This window comes from Eleginops maclovinus, chromosome 18 (assembly GCF_036324505.1).
Source record: "Eleginops maclovinus isolate JMC-PN-2008 ecotype Puerto Natales chromosome 18, JC_Emac_rtc_rv5, whole genome shotgun sequence".
Taxonomy (NCBI): domain Eukaryota; kingdom Metazoa; phylum Chordata; class Actinopteri; order Perciformes; family Eleginopidae; genus Eleginops; species Eleginops maclovinus.
Window position 1 is genome coordinate 21,106,467 of NC_086366.1, and position 14,291 is coordinate 21,120,757.

Genomic DNA, 14,291 nt, shown 5'->3' on the forward strand with positions numbered 1-14,291 from the left:
AAATTGAGTTCGGACGAATCACTTTATTCAGATATACACAAATGATGTACAATATATACATGAAATATGAACAAATATAATTATTAATTACATATAAATTTAAAAAAACAGGATTATGTGAATCTAGAATGTATTCTGTGACTCGACTATTAGACCTGTATGTATTTCTACGGGTTAAAACCCTTCAAAATCACACATTCAATTAAATGATAATACAACTTGTGGGCACTTTGCCCGTGAATACTGAAATACGCTAGGGAAAGTTATGGGATCACCTTTTCACCAATGTGATGGAGAAACAAAGGATTCTGTAATTCACTTAAATAAACTTTCTCTAAAATAATGACAATGTATCAATATGAATTCCCGTTGGATTTTGGCTGAAAATATTAAAATATCTTCAGCTTGTGTTAACCTCAGACCTTATTTCAGGCATCTAACAAAAAACATGTTCAAAAAGGGTCTTACTTCAAGAAAAGGGAACTGGAAGATGTAAAATGCTTTTCTTAGTTTTCAGTTTTAGTACTTGTTCCTGCATCACTACAGCATTACCTTACTTGCTCCACCATCTGCAGCAGCTGCTGTACTTGAGTCCTGTCTCCTGTATATGTGTGTAACACTTGGTGCCTTTGTCCACATCTGTCCATCAACCACTGCAGAGGCTCTCCACTCTGCTCGATGTGATTCTGTACTGTCTTACTCCTCAGCTCCTCTCCGTAAGTGAACAACACCACAGTGCTTCTCCATACATCCTCCCCCAAAATGCTGAGGTGCGTCTCTACCGCTCTCCTGTCTTTCTCTCTGAAGGGGCCCACTGGTACAGCCAGCATGAACATCACTTTGCTCCTAACAGGGTAGAGGGAAGGGCTTCGACTGATCTCCATCCTGACCTGCTTGGAATTGGCCAGACCATACAGACTCCACCCGGGCGTGTCCACAATGATCACAGGCCGCCCCGATACTTCCCCATGGCGTACAGAGCACCTGGTTGTTTTGGTGTCGGTCTGAAACTCCTCACTGTCCAGAATCACGTTTCCTGCTGAGCTCTTTCCTGACTTCCTCCTTCCCAGCAGGATGAGGGTAAGGGCAGGTTTGACACCAACTGACCCAGCTGGGAATCCTGCAATGACATAGTGCAGTACATTTTAGATTGCAACATCATTTCTTCTTCTGATTAAGGGCATAATTAGAAATATCTCAGAAGACAAACAGGCAGAAACATGTGTTTTTCATGCACTGTGGAAAGTGGAAAAGTGGAAAAAAGTATGAAAAACTCTCCCTCTTTCTATTTTGGTTGGTAGAGTTCACAAAAAGTTAGCAATAGATAATGCATCTCCATATTTTAAATGATAAATAATTCCAGAAAAATGGTTTTACAAAAAATATTGCCTCAACGTTAGTAATGATTTAGTTGAATTGTGATATTTATTGGCAGGACATACAGTATATCCTTCACCTAGTCTATTGCAAACGCCTTATCTTAACAAATCTGGAATATTCTTATGTTCTTGGATATCGCCACTTACATATCATATCATATATATCTCATTCATAACATGATTCATTTCACTATCATGTTTAAACAGGCGAACATTATTTTTAACACTATCTTTTTAATGAATTTAGTAATTCAAAGAGGTAATTCAAAATGTAAGTGTTCAAAAACCTTCGACTCATGTCAACAAATTAAAGCAAAAACACTGAACGCGGCTTACCTCTGGGTAAATGTAGTTGTCTTGAGGCCAGCTGCTTTCTTGGCCATGGCCTCCCACCATGCATGTCTCTCATTTCCACCTCATCTTGTCTTCTTTGCGACTTCCTCGCCTCCCTTAAGCTCACTTCTAGTCTCAGCTGTAGTTCTTTGGAGGCCAGCTGCTTTCTTGGCCATGGCCTCCCATCATGCACATCATGCATGTTTCTCATTTCCACCTGTTCTTGTCTTCCTTGCGACCTACTCGCCTCCCTTAAGCTCACTTCTCGTCTGAGCTGGGTGTACATCCGGTCCCGGACTCCTCTGGGTCGCTTGTTTATCTCTATCATCTTCTGGATTTTCTGAAACAGCTCTGCCAGCTGAGCCTCTGAGGCCCCAGACTGGTTGGTCATTACCTGGTACCTGTTCCCACATCGCTCCAGCAGCCAATGAAGAGTTTGACCTTGGCGCCTAACATGCTCCTGGATAGGGAGGACTCCTGCATCAATGGAGAGAGCCAAAGGCCCTTCAGTTTAGTAAGGAAGGAATGTCTACAGCCTAATGCTAATGTCAGCATGACACAATGAAAATACTATCATTCTGATATCCAGCAGGTATTGTGGTAAGCATCTTACTTTGTGTTAGCATGGTCCCACTTGATAATTAGCCCAAGAGCACAGTTTACAGCCTTGTCTGACGGGGATGCCTTTAGGTAAATCAAATTATTTGACAAAATGACATTTTGACTGGATGATGGCACATAAGTTCATCCTGAGACGGACATGAATATCGCAGATATCTAAACCAAAGCTTATTGTAAGGTTATTCTGTTTCTGATTCTAATAAAAAGAGAAATCATTCCTACACAATAGCTGTTGGGTTCCAACATTGCTGTTTATGTCCCACCTTTTTAAACTTTCAACACAGCCCTTTACTTGAATGCAACCAAAGCCTGATCAAACATGATTGGTCTATACTATTGGACTACAAACAGAAACAAAACAGCTTCCACTACCTAAATCTTGTTCTGTTGCATACATATTTTGAATCAACAAGGCCAACCAAAATGGTCATCCCATGGATTAAACACTGACTTTTATTGATACTCTTGTTTATTGATATTCTTGTTAACACTGACTTTTATTGATATTTTTTTCAGCCAAATATATTATCTTTCTTTCCTTTTATCATCTTGTGATCTTGTTTCACCGTTAGGAATATGTAGAACCCAACAAATGAATTAACAAATGCATGTAGCGTACAAACCAAAAAATGAACTAGAAGGGAATTCTCAAAGCACAGCTCTCCAAAAAATGCTCTTCTGGGAAAGTTGAAAAAAGGGAAACAATATTTGTGCATACCCACCCCCTGGTTTCTGATCAACACTTTGTTAGTACTAGGCAGTGGCGGCTGGCCAATAGAGGGCGCTAGGGCGCCGCCCCACCACTCACCTCTCACCACATTTCCTTGAATAAAAGTTAAAAAAAATTAAATAAAAATTAAATAAAAATTAAATAATAAAATAAAAATATTTCGAAATATATATATTTTTTTAGATGTGCAAAATAAATATTTCATAGTTAATGATGAGTAAAGTTGTTTCGTTCGTTGACATTGTCTGATTGGTGACGTATTTCCGCCCTGGGGTGCAGGAATCTTTGCCCTTAGACTCTCGTTAAAAGTTGTACATGCGCAGTAGCTCCTCTTCAATACAAGAGATAGGACGATGTTGGGGCGCAGGAGAGGGGCGCACCTCTCCTGCGCCCCGAGCTGAATGCAGCTGGATTTGGCGGCGGGGCTGACGTCACAGCCTTCTGTCATAAAGTATGTGTATTGTCCATGTTATATATGATATATATTATTTAAATATATAGAGATAGAGGTATATCTAGAGATAGATAGAGAGATAGATATATAGAGTATGATAGATAGATATTTATTATATATGTATATTGGCCATCTGTATAGTAATATAGCACATCTGTATATTTGTTCATACTACATCTGTTTATAGTATGCCAATTATTCCCACCTCTTTATACTGCCCTTATCTTTACATAATCACTCTTAACTGCATATACTGTACATACTCTATACATCGCACTTGTTTCTCTTTGCACTTCTATCTATCTATCTATCTATAATGTTGTTTTCTGTTGTTTTCATTTATGTAAATACACTCGTTTGATACCTTAGTACATGTATGCATGCTTTTTTTTTTAATATACATTTTGGAGTTATAGCCCCCCCTGGAGAAAACTCCATCAGCCGCCACCACTGGTACTAGGATTAGGATAAGAGTTAGGATTACGATTAGGGTTAGGGTTAAGGTTCTTTCAAGTTTCCTGAGAATCTGTCATTTCTCTACTCTTGCTGACAAACAAACCACATAGTAGTCGGTTATATTGCCCTTAATTTATCAAATGTTTATTAGTTTACCTAACTGGTCTCCATGGGTGAAGAGGACCATAGCTCGCTGCCAGATGAATGTTTGGAGCAGTCTGAGCTCGGCCTCCATGGTCCTCCACTCCTCCAGGCCAAAGGGGGAGGTGGTGGGTAGCACCAGCAGGATGACATGGGGCTCTGGCTGGCAGAGGGACACTCCTCTGCACAGTTCCTGGGATACCCTGTCTGGAGTGGGGCAGTTGGTCAGCCACCCTGGGGTGTCCACTACTGTCACCTGAGTGATGAAATTAAGTGATTCAAGATGAGATTTTGAGTTAAAATTATTCGATCCAAGCTGTAAAAAATTGTATTTTTACTTGTAATCCAAAAATGGTGCCGGTGTCTTTGGAGCTATGAGTCGTTTTTTTGCGAAAGGCTGGTTTCCCCAGGATGGTGTTTCCTGCTGAGCTCTTCCCACTTTGTCTCTCACCCAGTAACAGCACCACCACCTGAGACAGGCTTGACTCTAGACCTGACAAACGTAAAGGATCTCCTGTTTATACAAATAATCTATTGCATAATCTTACTTACTTTTCCACAGTGACTCACCCCAAGAAGCTGCCATGTCAAGGTTGTCTGTTTTTTTTATAATCCACAGTGTATCAAAGCTACAGTGTGAAATGTCTCTTCACAAGTGATTCCAGCTCGGCGTTTACTTCCTGTTGTTCTGAGGAAAAGCATTAGGATTGGAACAGCCAGGCCACATGATTACCTAATGTATTAGTTTCAAAGTTCACAGAAGAAGTTCCTGGTAAGTGGCTTTGGTAATAAAATGACTCACACTTAAATAGAGGCTTTATGACATAAAATACACACACTTGGCTTCACATTTTTTCTGTAGTTAATGCGTTTGTAAACATATGCTGTGTCCTTTCAAAACTGACACAGAAAACACTTAAAAATAAACGATATGACTTTAATGGTGATGTGATTTTTATATTATGCCAAGAGAAGCTTTCATTTACTTGAGATCTTAATTTTCTGCAAGCAATCACGTCCATCTGTTGGCGTCCTGATGAGTAGGAAACCCTCTTTTAATTGGATTTAGTTATTTTTATATTTTATCGAAAATGTAGCATTTTTCTGTTGAATAGACTCTGTTTTTCTCAATAGCTGTGTAATGTGACTAAGTGACTCCAAAACAATGCTGCATTGTAAAAATCTGAGAGAACCAAACTCCTCTTTTAATTTTTCCATTTTATGTGAAGATTTTATTGAAAATTCAACATTTCTTCTATTGAAAATTCTTGTTTTTCTCAAAGTTATGTGACCAAGTGACCCAGAATTAAAGCGGAATTGTAAACTACTCTGAGGAGAAAACTCACCCCTTTAATTAGATTTTTGAGTTTTTCAATCTTTATACATTTATTTAATTAAGTTTGAATTTAGCATTTTTCTATAGGAAAATCTAATGTTTTCAATGGAGTTTGAATGAGTCGCTCATAAACAAAGCAGCATGGAAATTCTATTCCTGATCAGCAGGACAAACCTTTATTTCCATTTCATATTTATTGAAAATTCAACTTTTTTCCTAAAGAAAATTATTGTATTTTTTTCAGTAGCTTCCATGTCCTATGACCAAGTCAACACACGTTTATGCAGCATTGTTATACTATGCTGCACGAGTAGGACAAACTTCTTTTAATAGGATTTAAGTTTTTCATTTATTTAAATATTGTAATGAAATTCAGCATTTTTTTCTTTTGAAGTCAAATTCTTTCTCAATATTTTCCATGTCATGTGACCAAGTCATTCCGAATCGTAGTATTGTAATACTACTAATGACAAGCAGGACACACCTTTTTATTTTGCACTTAATGTTAACTGGATTTTCTACATATATTTTAGCGTTTTATCTTTTATATGAATACTTTATTGATAATTCAGCAGTTTTTATTGAAAAGCCAAATCAATGCAGCCTAGCCGAGGTAACACGTCTTTACATTTCTTTACAAATGATATATATATTCCATTTGATATGGATATTTTGTTGAAAATTCAAAATAGGTTCTTTAATTGATCAATGGTTTTCTCTTTTTCTTAAAAAGAGACAAACACTCCAAGTAAAACCACTTTTTAAAACTTTTATTCATCCATATATATATTTTTATATATATATATATATATATATAGGAATACATATATATATATATAAGTATATATTACTGTTAAAAAGTGTGACTCATCACATTATCACCTGTAAGCATAAATAATCATTTTTTTCTCTCTTGAAACCTGGGAAATAAACCAACTGAAAACAGTTATGGGTCATTTTCAGCACCATTGAATAGTACATTCTCTATTTTGCATCAGGATATAAAAATATACAGATATAGTGTTTTTCTTCTTCTTCTTCTTCTTCTTTAAAACATTATTTCCGTGTTGTTCAATGGCATGAAACAAGAGAGGAAGAAAAGACCTCATGCTGACAATGAGGATTGTTAGCGTGGTTATCGTCTATATTATTAATCCTTAGCAGATCCGTACTCCTCTGTCCATTCATCCGCTCACAGCACTTTCAAAACATCAGTAGCAGCCACACGGGACAAAACAAAAGAAATAAGACACACGTTTGGAGGGTCGTCCTCTGAAACATGTCACGCTCACAGTGCCCTCGGCCTCCCAGCCACCATAGGAGAAAGAGCGAGAGGGGGGGGTTGTCGGACGGAGACGTTGGGAGTGTTGTGGTGCTTGGGGAAGGGAAGGCCGTGAACAGTGAGCGGGCCGGGGAGCGGGGGGGGGGGCGGCTGCAGGCTCCTGTAACCATGAGCAGTCCTCTTACTGTCACTCTCCACAGTCCAAAGTGGGGGGGCTGCCGCCTCCCCCCCCTCCCCCCAAAAAAACATTAAACAAAATTCGAAGCAGAAAGAAATGTCAAAAAAAGTGAGTTTTAATGGTTCGAGGCAAACGAGAAGAGAGAAGCGAAGGCGCGGTCAGGATGTTTCAGTGCATAGAGAGGAACAGATTCACCGGAAGGTCGATTGGAGGGGATTATTGCCCTTTGTCAGCCTTGCACACTCACTCACACACATAAACACACACACGGTAAACACACACACCTCCACCCAGAATACGAGAGCAGAGACGGTGAGAGAGAAGCAGGGCTGGTGGATCAGTGGTTTCCAGAGTGTTCCTCTCTCCGGCTCTCCGTGTGGAGAGAAGCGGCCTCCAGGCTAGTGGGGATCTGTGTGTGTGTGTTTGTGTGTGTGTGTGTGTGTGTGTGTGATATATGTCCCAACACAAGTCCAAAATAGGCTCGGCAGACACCAGCTCTCTTTATTATCCCCATCAGTCTGTCCGTCAGTCAGAGAGGTGTTGTGGCCCGTCGTCCTCCAGGAGGCTTCACATCCGCGAGGAGGAGGCCAGCTCGTAAAACAAGACGTAGGCGTCGCTGCTGCGCACTTGGCTGGAGGACATTGGCGTTACTCTGCAGAGAAAGAGAAGGGAAAAGGTTTAATGTTGAGAAAGAGGCGCTTGATTTGAGTTATTTAAACAAGGTTATCATTATCCTTTGAGTGATGTAAACAGGGACTGTGATGTATTCATGTCAGGGAACAACATGAGAAATGTGTTTTTTTTTTTTGCTCTGGCAAAATTTTGTCAAAAATTGCTAATATCTCGAAAGTGTATCAGTGTCTGCCAGACAAGCTCCGCCCCCTTGGATTTCTTTACTTATTTGTGCTACTATATATTTGAACATTGTTTTTTCACTATTACAACCAACCGGAAGTCTCTTCCTCTCACACTTTGTAGAACGAGAAAGTCTGCCAAACCAATCTGCTCCAATGTTATGATAGTTTCCGTCCAAGAAACACGGCCAAAGACTAACTTTTCAACCAATTTCTACGGTGATGATAGCCGTGCTTTTCTAAAAAGATATATATTTTCAACTTGGATCGCTCTGAGAAGTCACAAAAAAGCCAGAGCACTCTCTGACTTTTTTGGCGAGGTGGTCGCATGAGATGCTCTGTTTCATTGGAATCAACTGAAAATGTGAACCTTAGGCAGAAAGAACATCTTCCTTTATATTTGATTAGCGCTGACAGTCTGACAGTTTTGGTGGGAGCTCCTTGATTTGTCTTTATTCAAGATGTTTAGTTTTAAGAAGCCAACACTAACATTTAAAACAAGATTATTATTATTATTATTATTATTATTATTATTAATAATAATAATAATAATATGATTGAACAACAAAAACATTATGCCAGAGTCACCTTTAATGGTTAATCATGTCCTTTTTCTACATGTAATTGGTGTTTGTTTTTATCCTGATGGAATCACATTAGTAGAACCTACCTGGAGTCATTGAACGTGTACCATTCTCCCGAGTTGGGATTGCGACAGTAGGCTGTGTAGTGGCCGCCCATAGTGGTGCCTGAGTGGTTGGACACTGCGTACAGGTTGTACACTGCATTGACTGAAACAGGACAAAAACACACACTTAAGTCTTTCGACATACGACATACTGCCACCGTTTGTCTCTCCATTACTATTACATGATTTTGGATTAAATATCAGCTGGGATGCACATCATGAATCCGATATCTGGAGGGTAGAGGGGAACTTACTGCTGTTTTCCGAGGCAAACTCCCGCAGGTCGAGATCCTTCATGGGGAAGTTAACAAAGGTGGACAGTTTGCTGGTTCTGCGGGCCTCAGAGAAGCGTTTCAGGTCTGAGCAGGAGGGGAGTCAAGGAACAAACTCCTCTGTATGTACCCTTCAGTACACTCTCACAACACCATGTGCAACTGTGCAGACGCTCTGTTACTGGCAGAATGAAATATCTACGCTGGTCTTTAACATTCAGTCAATCAACATCTGGTTAGTGGATCTGAGTCTACAGACTTTACACCACACTGTGTTTCGAATACATGACTGGTCAGAGCTGTTCAAACAACTAGTGTGCTTTTACTATGTTAAAGCCGCAGGTTCAACAGTACGACGGCACATTAGGGTCATTATAGGTTAACATGTTTTGTAAATGAGATGAGAAAATAATGAGAAAAAAACCCTTAATAAAATCAGTATGTTGTCTAATCAAAGGCCTGATGCCTCTAGTGATAAGGTGGGGCTAGAATCAAGAGTATTTCCTCATCGCTAAAGCCAATTATAAGTGTACTTGATTCTGGATTTTTTCTTGGGATTTTGATACTTTTATCCCAGAGAATATCTTTTTCTCTTGATGTTTTTTCCCCCTTCTCAAGAAAATGGCCACAAATTTAGCGAATCACACAAAGTAGTGTTTTGTCTGATTGCTCATACCGCAGACTAAATCTAATGCAGATTGCACTACAGTGTTGCCTTGGATCACACGCACTGAGGCTCACTGCAAACATCACATCCGCATCTGTACCAGACACTACTGTCCAGAGGAAAGGATACGCAGCACTAAGATCTTGGGGAACTTCTGTATTGTGAACTTCTTAGTACATCTTCTCCTGGCTTTACACCTGTAGCACGTCTATGGAGAGGAAATACAGATTGTTAGAAATATTTTGAATCCAGGACTTGGGGAGTCCTACAGTTACATTTCAAAACATTGGGAATTACTAGCAGAATGAAAATGCAAGATAAAGTCGCTATGTGGACACAGGACCTAAAAAATGTTGAGTCATGTTCTAGCACTGAGGAGGCCTCCCCGCTCCGTCGGTTCTTACCGGCTTCTCATCTCCGTCCAGGACGTCTTCTTTGGTGAAGAGCCGCATGCAGTCCATCAGGCTCACCTCACCGTAGCCCTTCTGAGCACAAACATAGATGCATTCACATTAGCATGCACACAGACACACACACATACACACACATTCACACACAAAGCAAAGCACAAACAGAGACAGGGGGAAACCAAAAAGCTCATGTTAAGGAAGAGGGAAGATATTTATAATGCTTTAAATCATCATGGAATATTATTATCATAATGAGACTAGATATAGTGTTACATTTAGGATATGGTGAGTTTATATCCTGGTTTTCACGGCCGCATTATAGAAAAGTGATGTTATTTTCTGAATTTAACAGACTAAAACTGTTCTATTATTTGCCTTAGCCCATTCAGTCTTTAAATCCACATTATTGCTGATTATAAGTCAATATTGTTATTGTTTAATTATTTTGTAAAAAGATTTTGAAGTTAGCTTCGCAATGGCTCCCTCGACAAAAAGCAGTGGGATTTCTTCACTGGATTTGGCTATATTGCAGAAAAGACTCTCTATCCTGTGGCAAACACACAATATTCAACACGTTTTGTTCAGCAGGATAATCCCGACATATTAACCCAATTTTGTGATTTTTGAAGCCTCAATGCAATCGCCAAAAGTACTAAGCTAATGCTAGGCTATAAACAAACTACCGTACATCGCATGGCTGCCCATCACCACCGCTAAGCTAAAGGCGGCTAATGTTCGGCTTGATGACGTTTAGCAGGTTACTTAGTAAGGTTTTAAGAACACATAGAAGCTTGGGACATTTACAAATGGAGAATCCACTGACACATTTTATGTCGTAGAAATAAATGTGAAAATCTCTTATGCTTGTGTGAACTAAAGACCTTATTTCAAGCTTCTAAACACAAATACGCTGACTTTGAGAGGAGGGAATCGGTAGAGGTAAAATGCTTAGTATTTTTCTAGTTTAAGTGAGCGTTTCTGCACCACTATATCATCACAATATCTAAAGTATATTGAGGTATTTTAACTAAATAATTGTGATTAGATTTTCTTCAAACTAGTGCCCTAACAAGAAGCACAGGGAAAGGTCACCTCTGCACCACCTATTGTAATGACATGTGTCTGCTGACCTTCTGGGACTTGTTATGCAAGGCTCACCAGTGTGTGTGTGTGTGTGTGTGTGTGTGTGTGTGTGTGTGTGTGTGTGTGTGTGTGTGTGTATGTGTGTGTGTGTGTGTGTGTTTGTGTTTCCTAACCTTGCTGATAGGTAGAGAGAGATCCCAGAAGGGGTCGAAGACGGTGGAGCAGAACCCGCAGTGGCTACAGGTTAGAGAGCTCTTCAGCTGCCCGACAAACACGTCTACAAAGATGAGATATATATGAGATATACTGTAAGTTTTATCTGGCTTTATGACCTGTCACCTATACAGTATGTGAATATGTCTAGACTCGACACAAAAAACAAATACATTGAATGTATACACTTATACATTTTACTATAATATAATAAAAATCAATGCTGCTTTTCTACTCACCGACTATCTTACTGTCTTCTCTCTCCAGATATTTGCTCCACATCTTCTTCCCTTTCTCTTCGTCCCTGAACACGGAGCACAGAGGAGACTGTTAGAATACTGGAGTCATTGAGAAAATGGCGGAAACACACTGATCAGAAAACTAATCTGTTCTGATTGAGAAAAGGAGTTAATAATGAAATGGGTCAGAGCAGAACCCAGACACTACATAGGGACCTGACCCACTTTTTTACAGCTCCCGCCTGGGACAGGAATTTGAGCTGGGAATGGATCTGCATTTTGTTTGGTATTAATGCACTGGGTTTTTTGTGGTGTTTTGAGTGTAATACACAGAGATTAACCCTGAAACACAGTGTTAGATATCACATCCAGGACGAGTCGGAGCGTTACTCTGACTCGGGACCCACAGAGGAAACCACTCGGCAACACAGGAGGTGAAAGCGTCCCGGGAGCCCTGATTGAAAGCGTAAGGAAGAATCTTAATGACTAATGTTGCCTCCGTCTAATCCCTGTTTACAAACTGTATACCATCACAGGCGCTTATGATACAATAGACCCTTTGGCAAAAACACGCAAGAGACCCCACCCCTTCTACTACAAACACACAGACTGTGATGTTGTTCAGACTTTTTGTGTCTCTGCAGTTGTTTCTATACTCAAGTCCCCTGAGACAAATGTAAAATGTGTGATGTTGGGCTGGATAAATAAGCTTTGATTTATACATTTTATTTATTCCATTTTAATTGTATTACTTATTAATATTTACTGTCACTCATATCACTGTGGGATGATTGGAGGAGTTCTGGTGTCATTTTGTGTATTATTTTAGGATCCGTGTGTTGTTGTGTCTTTTTGTCATTTTGTGTCTATTTGGTTGATTTGCAGTCAATTTGTGTCTCTTTGTAGTCATTTGAAATTGTTTAATGACATCCAGGTGAAGGCCAGGGGGGCAGAGGACTTACGGCAGGTGGTCAAAGTCCTCAACAGAGCCTCTCGGCCTGACCGTGACCCTGTTGACCTCGTTGTGCAGACCGTCCAGGAGGAAACGCAGGAACTCCTGGGCATCCTGTTGGCTGCAGGACACACAAACACTCAGTCAGAATTGTAAGTGTCAGCTGATTTTACCGTCCTACCTCTTGACTTCTGTCAGAGTGAAGGGTGTAACAAAGCTTACTTGTATCCCACAAATCTGGGAGCATATCTCTGGATCTGCGTTTTGAATTCTGATGGGCTGACGGACTCGCTGCTGGACGACGTCCACATGGTCTGTATCAGCTTGGCAAATTCTACCGCAACACAAACACTCCAATTACTCATACTCACCGGGATGAAGAAACACATTTGGTGGATTCTACATAACAGTGTATTCAGGTCAAGTTAACAACCCCACAGTTTTATTTTGTGTCAGATATTTGTTTTGAAGACTTAAAACAAGGTTTGTTTAGCTTTTTAAGAGTACAATTCAAGCAGTTTGAAAGGTACCTAAACCAAAAATGTGCAGACTATTGAAATATGAATCATCACATCTAAATTGTTATTATAAATGCAATAGCAAAAAGAAAGAGGACAGAACTCCTATAGTACATTTGTATATTGTGATACTTGTGTTAAATAATCATTTTTGAAAGTGTGTATTCACGTTAAAGGCTGAGGAACATATAGTTAGAGCCTAAAAAAGATGATGTGTCCTGAAAGAAGCAGATCTAATGCAGGGGTGAAGAGGTAGTGAGTGTGAGCGGCTGTAAAGGGGTCTTGTTTCAGCCTCTAAGGGGCCTGAGTGACTGGTCCCTCACCTTCCATGAGGGCTGTGTTGGTGCGGCTGTTGTTGTTAAGGTCTCTGCGGTGCGAGTTGTGCAGGCAGTAGTCCCGCAGGCTGTGTGTGTTGCTGAGACACTGCAGGATACTGTTCATGAAACACTGCGAGGGAAAACAACGCAACAGGGAGATAACATGATTAAATGACATCTTTCATTAATGACACTTACACATTTTTATGTACAAAAAGATGGCAAATTCACCAGGATTCTGACATCTAGTTCAAACTATAAAATGCTTTACTTTTTTTTTTTTTGAGCGACCGTTGCCTCGCTGATTTAAATGTTATCCATAGATGAATGGAAAGACGACATGTAATGCACATTTTCAGGTTCATATTTCTATTTCATGCCTCTTTGATGTTCAAAAAGCTCTTTATTTTGCTCATACTGCCTGTGCTGCAGCACCTCCTTTCACCCCACCCCAAAAAGCATAAATATGCTTAACCACTTTTTACAAAAGGTAAGATGAGAAGATTGATACCTCTCTAATATAACCTGAATAATAATAATGTGAAGCTATAGCCAACAGGTTATTAGCTTAGCTTAGCGTAATTGAAAACAAAATGGCGGCAATTTGCAGTCTTTAAAGACGAAGAAATAGTCCTTTATAACACCAGAATAAAAATTGCTTCAAAAAAAGTTCTGCTATTCCACTTTGGTCCACTCTTAAAAGGGACAGTCCACTCATAAATCATACATATTTTTCCCCCTACCTGTAGTGCCTTCTCTCCAATGAAATAAAACTATACAGCCCTTAGCTTGAGTCATAAAGTCCCCCAAAAATAAAACAGGGATTACGGTGTATATTCTACAGTGTTTTATTTCCAACACTCCCACCAAAACTATTCAAATTGATAAATATCTCTAAAGGCATGCGGATAAATATGTGTTTTTGGGTGTTGGAGTAAACTGTCCCTTTAAGCTAAGCTAACCGGCAGTTGCCTCTAACATCATGTAAACCTGACAGGGATTAAAGACAAAGGGAAAGAAGGGTCAGCCCTCTGCAGTTTTGGAGGATCCAGAGAAATAGAGTCCCCCCTGGTCCAGAGTTCAGAGTGCTCTGATAAGGTTACTGTAAAAACACACACACAGATACACATTCACACACCACACGTTTATTTTAAGAGCTGTCCTTCTG

General features: G+C 39.8%; 2 protein-coding genes across 6 annotated transcripts in view; both read right to left on the minus strand.

The window, feature by feature from the left end:
* Positions 1-3: 3 nt before the first annotated feature.
* LOC134880528 (GTPase IMAP family member 4-like) lies at positions 4-5,964 on the minus strand. The gene is made up of 5 exons (XM_063907489.1): positions 4,685-5,964; positions 4,453-4,607; positions 4,130-4,370; positions 1,716-2,189; positions 4-1,120 (listed from the first exon to the last, which is right to left on the minus strand). Exons 1-5 carry the CDS (start codon positions 4,698-4,700, stop codon positions 549-551), a joined length of 1,458 nt encoding a protein of 485 aa, XP_063763559.1. The 5' UTR covers positions 4,701-5,964; the 3' UTR covers positions 4-548.
* A 241-nt stretch (positions 5,965-6,205) lies between these two features.
* usp2a (ubiquitin specific peptidase 2a) overlaps positions 6,206-14,291 on the minus strand; it is a 44,462-nt gene continuing 36,376 nt past the window's right edge. For 3 of the 5 annotated variants that reach the window (XM_063907485.1, XM_063907484.1, XM_063907487.1), the window contains 10 exons: positions 13,130-13,253; positions 12,511-12,622; positions 12,299-12,409; positions 11,337-11,401; positions 11,058-11,161; positions 9,796-9,876; positions 9,521-9,599; positions 8,707-8,811; positions 8,435-8,555; positions 6,206-7,562 (listed from right to left, as the gene is read on the minus strand). In XM_063907485.1, the coding sequence (XP_063763555.1) occupies positions 7,478-7,562; positions 8,435-8,555; positions 8,707-8,811; positions 9,521-9,599; positions 9,796-9,876; positions 11,058-11,161; positions 11,337-11,401; positions 12,299-12,409; positions 12,511-12,622; positions 13,130-13,253 (987 nt within the window). In that variant the 3' untranslated portion in view covers positions 6,206-7,477. The remainder of the gene's footprint in view (positions 7,563-8,434; positions 8,556-8,706; positions 8,812-9,520; positions 9,600-9,795; positions 9,877-11,057; positions 11,162-11,336; positions 11,402-12,298; positions 12,410-12,510; positions 12,623-13,129; positions 13,254-14,291) is intronic. The other 2 variants (XM_063907486.1, XM_063907488.1) reach the window with 1 other exon arrangement.